Source organism: Anabrus simplex, chromosome 2 (assembly GCF_040414725.1).
Source record: "Anabrus simplex isolate iqAnaSimp1 chromosome 2, ASM4041472v1, whole genome shotgun sequence".
In the NCBI taxonomy this organism is placed as follows: domain Eukaryota; kingdom Metazoa; phylum Arthropoda; class Insecta; order Orthoptera; family Tettigoniidae; genus Anabrus; species Anabrus simplex.
This window is the reverse complement of record NC_090266.1, coordinates 668,494,019-668,512,007: the sequence shown is the minus strand read 5'-3', so window position 1 is coordinate 668,512,007 and position 17,989 is coordinate 668,494,019. Positions and strand designations below refer to the sequence as shown.

The window sequence follows — 17,989 nt, the reverse complement described above, 5'->3', positions numbered from 1 at the left end:
TTTGTTGTGTCCTTTGATATTTCAACCTAATGCAGTATGTGGCTCCATTGTGTTAATTTTATTTCAAACAGGTAGCAAAAGAGCTATGGATGGAGGAGTGGATTTTATTTCTCTTTGTCTCTTTCTAGTAGCCTTGCGACGGATCACAGACAGCTCTGTTTGACTCTTTATCTCTGTTTGACAGGCACCGTGATATTGTGCCATTGTATGTTTAATCACTGTCTTGCTCCTGTTATTCATTCCTTAAATATAAAACAACGCATTTTTCATTTGTAAGTTGCCTAGCATCTTCATAGCTCTGAATTACGTATCCTTTCACAACGCGTTCATCTCTGGCAGGTATGTACTGGATAGGTGGAATCAAGTTAAGCCTAATTCGGCTATTAACATCAGTATTATGTAAATAAATAACATGGCAGAAATCATACCCGGACTAACACAATATTTGCAAAGCATATTACCTAAAAGTATATATGTCGAAAGACGGGAAATTAATGATTTTGAGAAAGTAGTTCTCCAAATCTCTTCGTGTTAGCAAGCTACTCTAAATATATTTCATAAAGTAAGTGTTATCAAAGTACTTCTGCCATAGTGAATATCAATGCAAAAAATCGTGAAGAATTCATTTTTAAAATTTCCCTTTTCGTAATGACAGGCTACTTTGAGATGAGAACACTCAGAATATAGGCCTACTACCAGTTACGGAAACAAGTTGTTCTTCTGTATTTAATAATCACTTCCCAGGGCTCCTTTCAGATATTCACTATCGTAAAAGGGACATTTCTTTGAGATTTAATTCGCTCTACAAAACTCTCATGCCTTACAGTTTACAGCAGATATGTATATAAAACAGGATGTATCTGCAAATGGCATGATTTTAATCATGTAACAAGGAGCGGAATTATTCGTCATTTAACCTCAATTTCTTCACAGTTACGAAATATATACGGCAAAGTCTTTGGTATGTTATTAAAATTGATAAGGGACAGAAGAAATTGTAATGATCTGCAGAAAGAAAACATCTTACTACTAACTGTTCCTTAGGCTAGAGGAATACCTAACCAAATACTAGCTAGTAGGAGACACTAATTTCTAACAGCCATGCATTATTATTATTTGAAATTAATTGAACAGCAATAGAACTATTTCTCACTTTACTTTTTCACCAAAGTTATTTCGAATTCACACTCAGCACAAACTAGAAATTCTGCGTCATAAATTACTTTCGGCAACAAGTAAACTCATAAAATAGCCGGTTTAGGTTCTTTTCTCGATATAGGCGATTCGGCACCCGTTCCTGAGGACGGCATCAAGCCCACATTCACGGAAAGACCAGTGATTCGGCAGTCAGATGATGGAGGCAACGTGACGTTCGAGTGTCGGCTGGTTGGGGACCCAAAACCAACTGTTACGTGGTGAGTACTCTTTCATGTTTTCCTCTTACTGACTAGACAATCTATGACTAAGTGGGGTTAAGAGAAATAATTTGTACATTATTTCCATTAGATTTTGGCGTACCGGCATGGTTTTAATTCTTAACAAATATACATTTTAGCGTTGAGAGTTAAAATTACAACGATTCATAAAAGAATAATGATTCTAGAATTAAAGTCTCTTTGCCGATTAAGCGGGCGAATTTCAGTTGATTGATGTCTGCTCTTTTCATAAAATTAAGAATGTCAATTTCATCAATACTTTGCATGAATTTTTAGGAATTAATAGTAAGTTCACGTCAGAAATCATTTACGATTATACTTTGCCATGGTTTATCTTGTAAGCACTATACTGGTGACTTTGCAATTCAGGAGGAAATTATACCTCTCAAACTCAGGACATCTTGAACGAAATAATGTGGTAACATTAGATTTGCTTCAAGCCAGTAGCTTTCTCATGAGATGAAAGTTGCTAAAATTTGGTCGTACTTCCACATATGATGATATTTTTTGCAATTAATAGTGCACCAAATGAAATGGTATTGTTTGCAGAGAAAGTAATATTGTTACAAAAATATAAAATGTGGTTCATTTTAATCAGGAGTAGCTCTTTGGCCGCGTGAGGAACAGTCGTAATTGGGTAATGCCTGTCTACATTTACTGTTTAAAACGAAGTATTTGTTTTCATGTCTGTAATACTCAAATTAATATACATGATTTACGGACTTTTCATACATTTATAATTATATTTCGTTCAGTTCATTTGATCAAGTATTTGAAATAAGTTCAAATTTGTTTCCTTCAGAACGTCCTGGGGACTGAAATTGCTCGTTCCAGCTCATTTTGCCTAAATTGCACTATATACAGAATGTCCCAGGAGGAATGGTCATGATTCAGGGATATGACAGGAACCGCCATTTGAAGCAAACACTTCGTATGGACATACGCCATATTCCGAATGTTTTCCGATATAGAAAGCACTTAATGTACATTTGTCTCTGGGATGGTATCGCTCACGTATGTCACACCACCCAACCTCTTTGACGTTTTATTCTAGCACAACCTACCTCGTTGCTTTCAACTTCTTTTCTCGGGTTGTCTTTATGTCATTGAACTACCCTGTTGAACGCGCAGACAAATTCGTTAATGCCACTGAAGAAAGGGAACGGGAGAACAGACGTGTAACGCTGACCATTGCTCCTGGGACACCCTGCATATGCCGAGAATGCAAGCGAAGAAGCAAAACATCCCAAGTGTACAAGTTCGGGAACACACTTGGGCCTCTGGACTCGTCCTAATCTGCTTAAACAGTGCCCGACAGAGGACCATAGTGCGAACATTCCCTCAATTACATATTTCGGAAGTTTTCTCCAAGTAAATAAGCATTCAGATGGGTTTGTACGATAACACACGAATTAATAAACAATGCGTACGTAAGATGGTAAGTCAAACGGTAAGTGTCCCTGATCTCTTGCTAAGGAACAAAGGAACAGAACTCACTCCAACTTCTGTATCAGATAGCTTTCACGGTGCACAAGTCGGACTTCTCAACATTCACACGAGGATTGTGTCTATATACGGAGAGAAAGCGATGTCTAACCAGCAAGTCACGTGGATTTGAAGAGAGTCGAACGAATGTAAAAGGAGAAGTACATGACATGAAATGAAATGGGGTATGGCTTTCAGTGCCGGGAGTGTCCGAGGACAAGTTCGGCTGGCCAAGTGCAGGTCTTTTGATTTTACTCCCGTAGGCGACCTGCTCGTCGTGATGAGGATGAAATGATGATGAAGACGACACATACACCCAGTCCCCGTGCCAGCGAAATTAACCAATGATGGTTAAAATTCCCGACCCTGCCGGGAATCGAACCCTGGACCCCTGTGACCAAAGGCCAGCACGCTAACCATTTGGCCATAAAGCCGGACAGGACAAGAACAAATTGGCCATCAATCAACGTCAGACACATTTGTTAATGACACTGAAGGGAGGGAACGGGAGAACAGATGTGTAACGCTGAATGAGTTAAAGGTATTCAACGAAATGGACGCCTCTTTATTCCCATGAAGCGAGACACTCATATTATGCTAAACAAATGCTACAATAACTTTCGTGATTATGTAACAAAATACAGGAGTGATATCGAAATAACCTATCTCTAATTGAACACTTACAAAAAATTAGGAAGACTTATTTCATCTTGTCCTAACTTTATCTGTTCTCCTACAAAACACGGAGCGACTTACTTTACCTCGAAATACTGTATCTTCACTTGTTCACCTATTAGACATTAGGGAAACATACTTTTTATCTACTTTCCTTTTTATAGCTAAAAAACATTAAGGAAACTTACCGTTTGACTTACACTCATACTTAATACAGGTCGTATTGGAGATCAGTTTTTTAACACTCCACTGAGGCCAACCAGTGCATTTCTATACCAAGCGATTGTCTAAGGTAATGTGTTTCTTCTCACGAAATTCGTACTGAATTTAGTAGGGTAAATACCGAGGATACAGATTAGATCTAAACTAATTAGCAATAGTTCACAACAGTTCTACTGATAGGTTAAACGTAAGGAGAGACATCCAGAGAACGACTCATTTTAGATGACACGATACCAGTATTTGTGACACAAATGCCATAAAGCTGGATTTCTACAGACTTTTTGAGCTATAATATTCCACATTACTGTTATAACTGTTCAAGATTCTTTTTACTGATAATCATGTACAGAGACATACCCCGCACTTGAAAAGTATGGACTTCCTGAGAAGGAGCAGATTAGTAAAACCTCTAGGGATATTAGTACTAAATTACAAATATAAATCACACCTGGTGTTCATTTTTATAACTGAGAGGTGAAGTCACGCTTCACCATAACACTGAGAATCTGTGCTGTTAGGTGAATCATTGTTCGAACCCTAGCACAGGTAAATGTTGCCACGAGTGCTTTTCTCACACAGGCCTTGACATTGTCGAGTTTCATGGCTCCTATCCCTCTCTGTTATGGTGTTGCTGACTGTATTCTCGCACTTGAATTGCTGCGTTGATGGGAACGTTCTCTCTCCACATGAATGTCTATCTCACGAACATATTACAGATATGTTTCCTCACCTAAAATAATGCATTTCGTCCCTGTTCTGCCAAAACGGCGAATGTTGCAATTATCTTCCTATCCATTATTTCCCTTAAGACTGGTTACGCCTTCCAGCTATATATTGTCATGCGGTCCATCAGAACAGTTTTCGTTGAGTTCATTTTCCTATGCGCATGTGTAAAGGACAATGAACCTTAAATACATCACACTCTAGGATTGGGTAAATATCATGCAAACATACATTCCTTCAGTATGGTACAGTAAGGTTCATTTTCCTTTACACGTGTACATAGCAAAATGAACTCAACGGAAATTGTTCTGATGGACCGAATATCAACATGTGGCCGGAAGGCGTGACCAGCCTTAAGGGAAATAAAGGATAGGAAGAGCATTGTAACATTCGCCCTTTTGGCAGAACAGGGACGATTTCATTTCTTCCGCGTACTTAATTACCTACCATTTTACGTGTGGTTTAATGAACTTTATTTCACTAACCAGTTTATTTGATGAAACAACTGTGCACCATAGTACTGGCAGTAGCGACTGAAGGGTGGCGTTGCAGGATCGCATGCACTTTTTACAGTCGAAACCGGTTATAAGGACTCCGAAAGGACCGTCAATTAACGTTCGTTATAAGTGATAGTCGCAGAACCGGTCTTTATTTTTATTTTCCTAGTATATATCATACAGTAAGTTTTAGCCTGCACACTTACATAGTTAATTAACAAAATAAGTTAACACGTTAAAAAGCATACCATGAAATACGTACTGTATTTCTACTATTTACAATGTACATACAGCAATAATATAATTATCAGAAAAATATAACATAATAAGTGAGGAAAGAATTTTGCTAGTTACTTTACGTCGCAACGCCACAGATAGGTCTTATGGCGACGATGGGACAGGAAAGGGCTAGGAGTGGGAAGGAAGCGGCCGTGGCCTTAATTAAGGTACAGCTCCAGCATTTGCCTGGTGTGAAAATGGGAAACCACGGAAAACCATCTTCATGGCTGCCGACAGTGGATGCGAGCTCACAGCTGCGCGCTCCTAACCGCACGGCCAACTCGCCCGGTGAGGAAAGAATTAGCAACATTGTAAATTGATCAACACATGGTCTTGGCTAATAAATGAGATGTTCTCTCTGTCCTCGCGTATTGTAGAAATCGTTATTACACGCAATTCTTTCACAATGCTGACCTTTGTTTGCCCATTTTGTAATCACCACATTATGTGCGACTTTCCATCAGTATTAAACACTTTCTCTTCTTCTTGCGATATCCTCACAGCGATGCTTGCCTTCACTATTTAACAGACAGACTGATTTGAAATCTACTGAAAACAAGGATTTGAAACTTAGCTTTACATTGTTGTCAATAATCCCTAAAAGCGTAAAAACAAAAATTAACATTGGACGTTATAGTCTCCAAAAATGTGATATAAGTACGCCGTTTTATATTATGTCGTAATAAGCGATGCCATAATTTTTTTAAATACAGAGTTTATATCGTATATAGACGGGATAATATAGTTTAAATGTTTTCATTCCTCCCCTGAAGGGGGAGGCGGGCCTCTTAGACGGTGACGCCGTCTCTCAGGCCGGGAGATATGTTACGGTAAAGGAGATGCTCGGAGTAGGTGAGAGGGTTAGCGGCCGTGGCCTATACTAGGAACTATCCCGGCACTCGCCTTGGTGCACGAGAATGGAAAACCAGAGAAAACCATTCTCCGGACAGCCGACGGATGGGACTAGCCCTTTTCCTTCTCCCGAATACAGAGGCATAGAGTGACGGTAGAGCCGTGGCCACCCCTCCTCTGCTCGGTTGGCCGGTCAGAGTGCAGCCGTGGCCACCTACTATGCATCTACCGTCCGTAGACGGGATCATCATTATCATCATCATAAATGGTTTCATTCCCCACCCTGAAGGGGTGGAGCGGGCCACATAGAGACGGGATCGTTAGACTTTGCCGTTATATCCAATCCGCCATTAAAAGTGATGTCGCAACAAACGGCTTTGACTGCAGTTTTCTAAGAGAAGCAAGTAGACTCTGAACTCGAAATATCCTTAAATGCAAAAGAATCCACAGTTTCAAACTATACAATATCAAAATCTATAAAATGTCGTTAAGACATTGATGATAAAGGACCACAAGCAATCGCATTTTTATGCAACTCGTAGTCCTTTGATCTAGGCTGAGAATTTATTCCCCATGAATCATGGATTATAAAGTTAGGGTTACTAGTGGCACACTTTCTTGCTTGCCATTATAACATTAGAACGATACAGGCAGTAGTTACAAAAAAATACTATATTTTTGGTTACGTGTGCAGACCTTTTACAAGATGTACCGAATGATGGCGAATCGGATATTTGTTTTGAAGTAATTATGAAACCGATTTTTATCCTTACTCCTTCCACATCAAATCGTAGAAGACCAGCTCGTGTGTTAGTGTACAGTAATGACAGCTGATAAAGATGTGAACGTAGGTAATGTAGTAAGCATCCGATACCGTGAATTGCTTCTCAAAAGAGAGTGACTTCAGGAATTTAGAAACGTTTCAAGGAACTAAAATTCTAACGAACAATTTTTTTCCCAAGTTTTCATTCCCCTCCCTGAAGGAGAGGGGCGGGCCACCTTGAAGGTTACGCTTTCACCTTGGCCAGGAGTTTCGGCTGGTTGTGGAAGGAGCGGTAGTATGAGGAGGTGTACGTGGATATTATTTAAGGGGATGTGTGCAAGGATTGAAAATTCAGAGGAGAGTACGAGGGTGGGTATTGGGAAGCTGAAGTGCAAAGTTGTGATAAAAGGAGGAGAAGTTTATAAGGGATGTGAGCAGTAGGCGAAGAATGTCTGATGGAGGCGGAGGTGAGGAAAAGTAGTTGGGTGGGAGTGGATGAAACCGCATATTGGGAGTAAGTGGAGGGGTAGGCCAGGGACGCTGACGAGGTGATGTAGGTCGGGACAAAAGTTGGGGAGGTGAGCGGGAAGGTTCTGCTCGATGGTGGCGACCGTGGAGATGTATTCCATGAGCGATGAGGCGTTGATTGTCTGCAGACGACGGAAGTTGGAGGAGCACGAGATATGTGGGTCCAGCGGCGTTGTGGATCCTGAACACTCCCCGCACCGGAATCCCTGCTAGGCGAAGTTCGTGGACGATCACCTCAGTTGGGAGATTCGGATCCACGCCGCAAACAACACAGCTGTAGATGGTATGCTGATTTGTTGGCGGTGATGGTGGAGGCGATGGGCACGCTGTATCTTCAACGGTGGTATTTTCCTCAGCAGGTGGCTGGTTTGTTGCATGTTGTTGAGTGAGGGTGGGATGGGGAGAGGGAACGTCATAAGTGGGGAGGAATGGGACATAACGGTAGTAGTTAGAGTAATAGTAAAGGAAGCATGGACAGAAGTGTTGGTGGTAGTTGTGATGGTAGAAGTGGTGGTGGTGACAGGGGGGTCGTAAGAAGAGAGCGATGTCAGGGGTGGCGGGAGTACTTGAGGTAGTATGGGTGTGGCGAGGGGCTCAAAGGCGTCGTCAAAATATGAAGGGCGGCGTTCCACACGATGCGTGGAGAGGTCGAAGTACACGCCGTCTTTGAGCAGTTGTTGTAAAACATCTTCTGTTGGAACTTGAACAAGGATCCGACGAGTGGAAAGACAACTGTCCTGTACCCGAGACACGTTGGTAATCGGGAAGCAGTTATTGCGGAAGTAGTGAAGAAGTTCTTCATCAGAGTAGGTGAGCTCGACAACGTGAAGAATGCAGTTGGGCATGATAGTGATGGGAAGGCTGATTTCCTACGTGGCGTCAGCCGTTATGCTTTTTTACAGCGGCTGGGTGCGGAAGTAAAGATGCGGCGTCACCCGGCCGGTCAAATGAAGATGTGCTGTTGAGTGCGGAGAAATCCACCTTAGAGACGTGTGGTGTGATCAGCGATCGTTGCGAGAAGTCTTGCGATCCTCGTCCTGAACGAACAACCCACGAAGTCCTTTCCGTGTTAGTGAAGTTGTTGATCGCATATTCGAAGATAAAATTTGTACCTGCTTCGGTTTGAATTATGCTGTCAACAGGGCGTAGCAGCCTGAGTCCTGGGTCCTTCACCAATGCGAAGTACTTAACTACAAACTTCACCACAAAGGTTATCAATAAAATATTCAAATTAAGCAACTAATTGTCCTGATTCCCTTCAACGAAGTTCGCTCCGAAATAAATACACTGCTGCCAACGTTTGGATTGGGAGTCTAAAAATTGCTTAAATGCACAACTCAACTAGGGCCTCTATGCAGGCTATTGGTAACATTACTGAATACCTTATATCACGTCTGATCTGTCGGTCCAGCTATTCTTTATGCTCGTGTTCTTCTGATATGCCGTTTTGCGATTTATTCCTATTTGCCAGGATCAAAGGAACGCTGGAATATCAGCGTATGTGCTAGTTGATTGAGTCATTTTGAGAAAAAGTATAGAATGAAAAGTAGAAAAATTACGAAATTAGTATCACTTACGTATCTGCAAGAAGAAGATGAGAAAGATGAATTCGCAAAGAAATTTGTTAAGGCAGCTACACAGCGATATTTAGACCACAACCCTTCTTCAATATACAATACTGATCAGAGTGGTTTCGTGCGCGAAATGAAAGCGAAAAGGACTCTATCGTTTGTTGATGAGGAACATGCAGAAACAGTTGCTCAATCAGTTAGTGCACCCATTCGTACACAATTGTGCCCACAATTAGTATAGACGGTACCCTTTCCCCGAAATTATTCATTGTACTACAGAAGGTAACTGGAACTTTCGGTCCGAGAGTTTCCAAAGAAATGTTTCATGCCAGAAATATAATTGTAACAGCCACAAAATCAGGGAAAATGGGGGAAAAGTAATTAAAGTATTGGTTTAAGGAATCCTCCTTCCTATTTGAGGAAGAGACGTGTTTGCAACTGCTAGATTCCTGGACAACTTATAGTGATAAGAGCTGTCTTGAAGACATTCCTCCAGGCAAAAGTATAGAAATTCTGCAGATTTCTCCCGGCACTACAGGGAAAATACAGCACTTGGACAAGTTTTTCTTCCGACAGTGGAAAGCTTTGTATCGCTGCTTAATGAACATTGTGCCGACTTGTGAAGACTTTCAGTTTGATGATTATCACAGAAACAGCATACTGAAAATGTAGTCCTTCATTCATTTTCAATTTTCTTCCCCACGGTTCACGGAGATGATTAAATATTCGTGGTTTGCAACAAATTATACAACGGTGAGACCTCCCAAGTTCGAAGTGCCTGCGATATATTGCCTTCAAACAAGTAAAGAAAACTGTGAAGAACAATGTGGCCTCAAATTGCATATTCGTTGTGCATGGTGCCAAAAATATTTGTGTTTTTGTCATGCGATTAACGCACCTCATTTATGTTTCACATTCGTTCCGTAACCATAAAGTGACCTTGGCGCGTGGCAGCCTGCCAGTTCGTTCTCTCTCTCCAGCACAACTGCAACTCCACTCCGCTGTGCGCCGCGTGAGCCAGCAAGAAGCAAGGGTTGTCCAGTAAGCTGCGTTGGCACACGTACTTTGTATCAAGATTTTGAAAACTTCCCGTTCGAAATGGCAGCAAAATTTTTGTACATCGCTATTTTATACGTCTTCTCAAAGTGTGTGCGATATTTCATTGTTGATTTCGATATGACAGTATGGACAGTTTCCTTGTAAGATTGAAAAACAATCTCAGTTGAAAATCAGAAGTCTCAGTGTATCAGAGGAGTGTTTTCACTTTAAAGTTTGGCATCACGTAAGGAAACAGTTTACACTATCAATGTTGAAAATTATGTCACATCTGATAACGTTGATCAACTTGCGGAACTTACTGAATATGATCAAAGATAGGAGTATAGTTTTTCGTTAATTTCTGTCTTATTCATTATATCACTATAAAACAACCATCTCCCAGAACACGAAACTATTTATTTGCATACAGGCATACTAATTATGCTACATTGGTAGTATTTAATGCCGAATGGTAGTATTACACTAATTAACTACGGTATTCCAGTATTATATGAACCGCAGCTCTAATTTTGAAATAGTTGTAATACATAAATGATATACCCGATACCGCTAATTTTTGCTACAGTACTACAATATATAATGCACTCTTTTCGATTTTTAATTTTTATTCATTATATTCTATTTTTAATCGCGCCATGGGAAGGGTCGATTACGTGGAGCTTCTGATTTGAGGAAACTTTATGATGTGCTAATATTTTTACAAAATTCTGGCATTGACATTCATGGACAAGAGAAAGAACGTGCTCAGTATATTTCGTATGTACTAACTTTATTTCTCCATGTGCAGGTATCATGGAAAGAAGGTGCTGAAAGAGGCGGGGCGCTTTAAAATGTACCTGGATGTAGATGAAAAAATGTACTATATAGCGAAATTAGAAATTAGCAACGTAGAAACGACAGATAGCGGTGATTACCGTGCTATAGCGAAGAATAAGCTCGGAGAAGGCACCGCAACCATCAATCTGAACTTCGAGGGTGGCGACAAACCCAAGTAAGTCTTACAAAACACAGTTCTTCTTGCACACTACTCTACGAACGTAGAAGGATATGTTGAGTATTCCTTTCCCACCTACACTGGCAGAAAATTAAATCCCAACCTAAAGAAGATGTTGTGCTACATAAACAAAATTTGGGAGGCGTATTTGCACACCAGAAAGATGACGTATATTCACATTTGTGTGCCAGTCGAAGAATAGTGCTGCTAGTAGCACCATTATGACCTTGCAAAGCAAGTTTGCTTTAAATACGCGCTGTACACTTCATGAGCTTTAATCATCGTCCGATGTTGACGTTGTGAGGTATGTGTGAGTCAAACATGCCTTTAAGGAAACGAACTGAGCTTGAACGAGGCCGTGTAATAGGGGAACGTGAAGCTGGAAGTTCTTTCCACGGTATTGCAGAAATACTTGCCAGGGTTGTATCCACAGTGCATCGTAGTTGACAACAACGGTCACGGGAAAGCACTATCTCCGGGCCACTACGGAGAGGGAAGACCGCCGTATTTGCCGCGTGGCTGTGGAGCATCGCACTGTATCTACAGCAGCCATTGGAGCTTCAGCTGGCACCACATTGACTCAGCGAACTCTAACAAATCGATTAGTTGAGGGACAGCTCCGAGCCAGACGTCCTGTAGCGTTCATGCCACCAACTCCGAATCACTGCCATTTGGGACTTCAGTGGTATCAATCTATAGCTCATTGGAGGGCGGAGTGTAGACCTGTTGTGTTCTCAGATGAGAGTCGTTTCTGTCTTGGTGCCAGTGATGGGCGTAGTTTGGTAAGATGGAGACAAGGTGAGTGCTTGGAACAAAGCTGTCCGCGGCGTCAACACACGGGACTTACACCAGGAATGTATGCGATTTTCCTTGACAGCAAGAACGCTCTCGTCGTTATCCCAAGAAACTTAACAGTGGATTTGTACGTCATACGGGCGACGGAACCCGTTGTGCTGCTACTCATTCGCAGTGTTCAAGGAGGCGTTTTCCAATAGAACAACGCTCGTCCTCATACTGCTGCTGTCACCAAACGTGTTCTACAGAGTGTTGACCAATTGCCTTGGCCAGGGAGATCACCAAATATTTCGCCCATTGAGCACGTATGAGATATTATGTGACGACAAAAGCATCGACATCCAATACCAGCATTAACCGTTAATGATTTGACTGCAAGTCGAACAGGCGTGGAACTCTGTCTCACAAAATGACATACGGCACATTCAAGGCACAATGCAAGCATGCTTGGATGCTTGTATTCAAAATCGTAGTGACTACAGTGGTTATTAACGTACCACCATGTCACATGTCTCTTCGTGCTTGCTTGAACCTGTGACCTGAAAACTTTCATCAAATACATGTGTAACCTAGACAATTATTCAGTATAAACTGCAATCCTCCAAACTTCCTGGTGTTAGGATTTCATTTTCCGCCAGTGTATTTGCTTCCTTAAATAAAGTGATTTCCTTTCTAAAATCCCTAAGGAAGGTGGTACAGAACTCACGGTCACTTCTATTATTATTATCATTATTATTATTATTATTATTATTATTATTATTATTATTATTATTATTATTATTATTATTATTATTATTATTATTATTATGGTACGAAAATAGAGGAATACTTAGCTTAAGTGAGGATATGTTAACAGGGATGTACCAGAAGGAAAGTTTCTTGAGAGGTAAACAACTTTATATGTACAATATAATTAAAGAAATTTACTGGAGGCCCCACTATAGAATTGTAAATGAAAATACACATGGAACAAGACTGAGGCATATAAGTTATTTTCAGATTATTAGGTACGACGACAAATATGGATCCAGAACACTACAAGTTGTAGTTCCAAAATTTTTGAACTACAATAGTTGCCCCCAGAACTGATACACTTGAAAACAAAATATCAACTAAAAACAAGTGAAACTGTGGATCACAGAAAATAACATTACAGTTTAAATATTTATTCGTGAATGAAAAATGAACCACAGGCATATCTATTTTGAATTATACTTTCAGGAATTGAGAAAAACCCACACCACAGGACAAAATTACAATGCTAACGTAAATGTACAAACCTTATTAATGTTGTAAACGGTAAAGATTGAAACAATGTATACAAATATGAAACTACTTCATCGGCAGATAAGCACATCAAGTGCTTTGTAGGGGTAAATAATTGCAAAGTTAATGTATTATATCTTACTGCATACTTACAAATGTATTTTAGATAAATAAATAAATAAATAAATAAATAAATAAATAAATAAATAAATACAATTATTATTATTATTATTATTATTATTATTATTATTATTATTATTATTATTATTATTATTATTATTATTATTATTACTATTTAAGTATTACATTCATAAGATCGAAGATTATAATGGAACACAAGGTTCATATCTGAGGAGAAAGGCGATACAACAGGCCATTTAGAACAGCCAAATTGTCAATAAATCCCTTGATCATCTCTTAGATCTTGAGCACAAATTTCATTGTTTATCCAGCCAAGGGATATTCCTAAAGTATAACTTCCTAATGAAATATATAAGTATATATTTCTCTCAACAGTTTTACAGAAGAGGGGTTTGCATTTACAAAAATATTTATATTTAAAATTTAAAAAAAGTGAATGAAGTAATAGAAATGACGAAGTATGCTACAGTCTAAAATCATAATTTTTCAAACCTCTGTGAAAACCTGTTCCTGAAAACTTTTGGAGTATTTTCTCATGTGGTTGTTGGAGGAAAAATTGGTAACACTATAATGAACGAGTTGATGTGACTGAAAAAAGAGAAATATTCCACAGCAAACCTGTCCAATTACCAGTCTTTATTTGTAAACAATGTGGAGTCCAGCTCCTTGGCTGAATGGCCAGCATACTGGTCTTTGGGTTACTGGGCCCCGGGTTTGATTCCCGTCCGTGGACTGGACTTTTGTGTTCGTGTTAATACACTTCTCTTCATCTACGTACAACACGCCATACTACTAAAACACGTAATAATGAATAACTTAACTCCCTTGACAGAAGGTTGGCGCCAGGAACAGCATCCAGCTGTAAAACAAGGCCACACTGAATGCCGACCCCAATATATTGGGAAAAAGCCAAGAAAACAGACCTAAAACACTACTATTTAGATTTTCATTTTCCCGGTACAAATAGGCTTTAAAATAAAAAGAAGAAGTAATAGGATTATATAAATATACTGAGAAATTTCACGAGGGCTGAGTGGCTTAAACGGTTGAGGCGCTGGCCTTCTGACCCCAAATTGGCAGGTTTGATACTGGTTCAGTCCGGTGGTATTTCAATACGTCAGCCTCGTGTCGGTATATTTACTGGCACGTAAAAGAACTCCCACTGGATCTCGGCATCTCCGGAAACCTAAACAAGTAGTTAGTGGGACGTAAAATAATTAACATTATTATTATCAGGAATTTTAAAACAAAAGGCCGGTGATAATGGACGAAAACGTCGACCACCATTGGTCAGTTATCAAGTGGTTAAAATTCTTGAAAATTGAAATGTACATCATTTCTCATGCTTCCCAGTTATGATAATAATAATAATAATAATAATAATAATAATAATAATAATAATAATAATAATAATAATAATAATAATAATAATAATAATAATAATAATAATAATAATAAATTACAGGCTGGCAAGGACAGGAAGAAAATCATGAAGTTACTTCTCGTGGTCCACATCTAGCCATGATTGTAGAAAGAAGATCAGAAAGGATAGAATTATTTCGTGACATTCACTTTCCTCCACTTCTTTAGAAATTCGTCTCCCCGCAGGAAATCGAGGCGAAATCATGTCCGTGGATCTGAGTCCATATTGTAAAATATGATGTACACTTATTTCTGAAAATTATTGGTAATGCACGGTATTTACTTCTTTCACGGCCCATAAGCCTGTAAGTATCCTCAGGATGTTATGAATTGACACAGAAAAGGATTATAGAAAGTTCCCAGAATATATATTCCGTGAACATTCTCTGGTTTATCACACAGGCCTATGGTATTATTTCTGCCTTTCGTCAGCTTTCACATGAATCTAGTATCACATGAAAAAGAAGATCGACTATTGAATGAAGAAATTACAATAACCGTAGTAACAATTTTGAACATATTTTATTTTTTGAGTTAACAAACTTCCGTTGGGATATTTGTTCCTCTTGAAGAAGTTTTAAGCGTACAATGTAATTTTATTTAATTTTGACAATATTACGTTAAACATTGTCAAAATGGGAAGAAACGTGATGAAAATTTACAGTACAGCAGCTGGTTTGCACGTTTGCAATGGGTGCCTCATGTTATATATAGTTCCACACATTCTGGCTAAAGTTGTGAAACGAGCAATTAGTACGAACAAAAATGGAATCAGTTCATTCTCATCCTGAACGACCTAGTTTTCTTTGAAATCCGTATCCTTTTATTGTCGAGCTGTGATAGGTGTAAGTGGGATGTGAAGAAACTCTTCAAGTCACTTTATTTCAATTCATATTAAATAAACAAAACGTTCAGGCACACCCATAAAACAATGTATATCTTATGTGTAATATATACAGACTCACTTATCAGTAGGGCCCGGATTCATATGCACTAAAAACTCAAAAAATGTGCATGCACATATGCACTAAAAATGTTGAAAATATGCATTAAAATATGCAGTAAAAATACCCTTACCAAATGCATTATTTAATGTTGATTCAGTGTTAAACTGATAAACGTGTTTTATTCCTTGCAAAATTATGCATGGCACTATGTTATTAAGACTCTTTCAATGTTTTCAGGGGTCACTGACTTTCTGTTGTCGGACAGAATTAATTTAAACGCTGAAAATGATCGTTCTACGTCGACGGATACTTGGGCGATACTTGTACTCTGGCACTGACTGCTTCTGGCAAAGACTGCCTGATTCAACTTATGTAGTTGCTTATAAATTGAAAGTCAGAAAGAAGGAAATAGCTGTTGTGAAAAGGGTTATTATCCGTCAGCGACACTTAAAACACTTCCGTTGATCAGAGAAGACTTCTCGTGTTGCCAAGGGATGTACAACATATAGGCTATAGAGATCATTAGATTTTCATTTTATCCAGAAGTCTTAGATAATTGATTACACATAAGGAAATATATACCTATATATGCACTAACGTTCAAAATATGCATTTGCATATGCGCATATGCATTTGTAAAAAATCCGGGCCCTACTTATCAGACAATCAGTCATCACTGATCTGCATTTAGGATTGTCGCCCAGGTGACACATTACCTACATTTTCTTAAATGATATCAAAGAACTTAGACATTTATCGAACATTTCTCTTGACAAATTATTCCATTCCCATATTCCTCATACTATGAATGAATATTTGCCCCAATTTCTTCTCTTGAATTCCAATGTTATATTCAAATTGTGTTCTTTCCTACATTTATAAACACCATTCAAGTTTATTCGTCTACTAATGTCATTCCACGTCATCCCTCCACTGACAACTCGGAACATGCCGCTTAGTCGAGCAGCTCGCCTCCTTGCTCCCAAGTCTTCCTAGCTCAAAATGTTGCAGCATTTTCGTAACATTACTCTTTTGGCGGACTCACCCAGAACAAATCATATTGCTTTCCTTTCGATCTTTTCCAGTTCTCGTGTCAAGTAAACCTGATGTGGGTCCCATATAATGGAATCATACTCTAACTGAGGTCTTACCAAAGACTTATACGTCCTCTTCTTTACATCCTTACTACAACCCCTAAATAATATCATAACCCTATGAAGGGATGTGCAACCTTAATTTACAATTAATATGAATACCCCAATGAAGATCGTTGCTTATATCAATACCTCGGTACTTACAGTGACCCCCGTGAGGTAGTTTCACCCCATCAACACAGTCATTATAACTAAGAGGACTTTTAAAACGAAAGCAAACGCATCCACTTGAAATACTTGCATTTATTAGTACAAGTCGTAATTACATCTTCATATAATACGAGGGTGGATCGAGACGTAACACACATCATCTTTACGAAATATTCATTGAGTAGGAAAAAAACATGCACAGGTTTTACCTTATTTTTTAACATATGAATCTGGTCTCTCGAAACATTTCTGCCATCCTGACAACGAGTTCAATATGCCTCGTTCAAAGGACTCCCATTTCCTGGGAGTAAAGCAACCAGCACATGACCAAATTTACTTCTTGATCTGAACGGAAACGTTGACATCCATGGTACTTCTTCAGTAGTAGAGGTGAAAGTAAGACGGAGCAAAGTCTCGACAGTATGATAGATTAGTGAATACCTCCCAACTATGTTTCTCAATCTTCAGGAACAGAAACACCAACGTGGGGGCGAGTATTATCATGATAACCTTTGACATTCTCAGCGTCTCTGTTAGGGCGTTTTTCTCTAAGGGCAAGAGGCAAATTTGCCAGTGTTGAAGGTGTTGAAGCGTAGGTTTTAGCGCTCGCAGTGGTCCCAGTTCTAATACATTCAACAATGAGTACGCCGTGAACACCCAGGGTATCATCACTAGGACATTGCTCGCTGCTTGGGTCGAAAAAGTTCCGCGCCATTCTAGCCAGCTTTGTTGCGGGCGTGAAGTGGTAAGCTCAGGATTCATCAGCAAAGTTTACTCGGTCCATTTCAAATAATCTGCACCATTTTAAGATGTTGCAGCGATATAAACAATCAGCACCATACACTTCCAACATTTATTTGTGAATTTAATTCGGTGTTTTACCTTTTACGCACAAAAGCGCACTATACCTCGCTACTCCCCATACGTGGGCGATGCTAGCACACGCGCCATGTTTGCTGACTATTACCGTACTGCTGATTCAGCCAGGAACCCTCTCATAGAACCATTGCCCTCTGTAGAATAAGATTCA

The 17,989-nt window shown here is 39.4% G+C and overlaps 1 protein-coding gene across 26 annotated transcripts in view; it reads left to right on the top strand.

Moving 5' to 3' along the window:
* The window catches only part of bt (projectin protein bent), a 520,921-nt gene that overhangs the window by 74,469 nt on the left and 428,463 nt on the right, over nucleotides 1-17,989 (top strand). For 25 of the 26 annotated variants that reach the window (XM_067141225.2, XM_067141218.2, XM_067141213.2 and 22 more), the window contains exons 6-7: nucleotides 1,262-1,415; nucleotides 10,878-11,081. In XM_067141225.2, the coding sequence (XP_066997326.2) occupies nucleotides 1,262-1,415; nucleotides 10,878-11,081 (358 nt within the window). The remainder of the gene's footprint in view (nucleotides 1-1,261; nucleotides 1,416-10,877; nucleotides 11,082-17,989) is intronic. The other variant, XM_067141199.2, reaches the window with a different exon arrangement.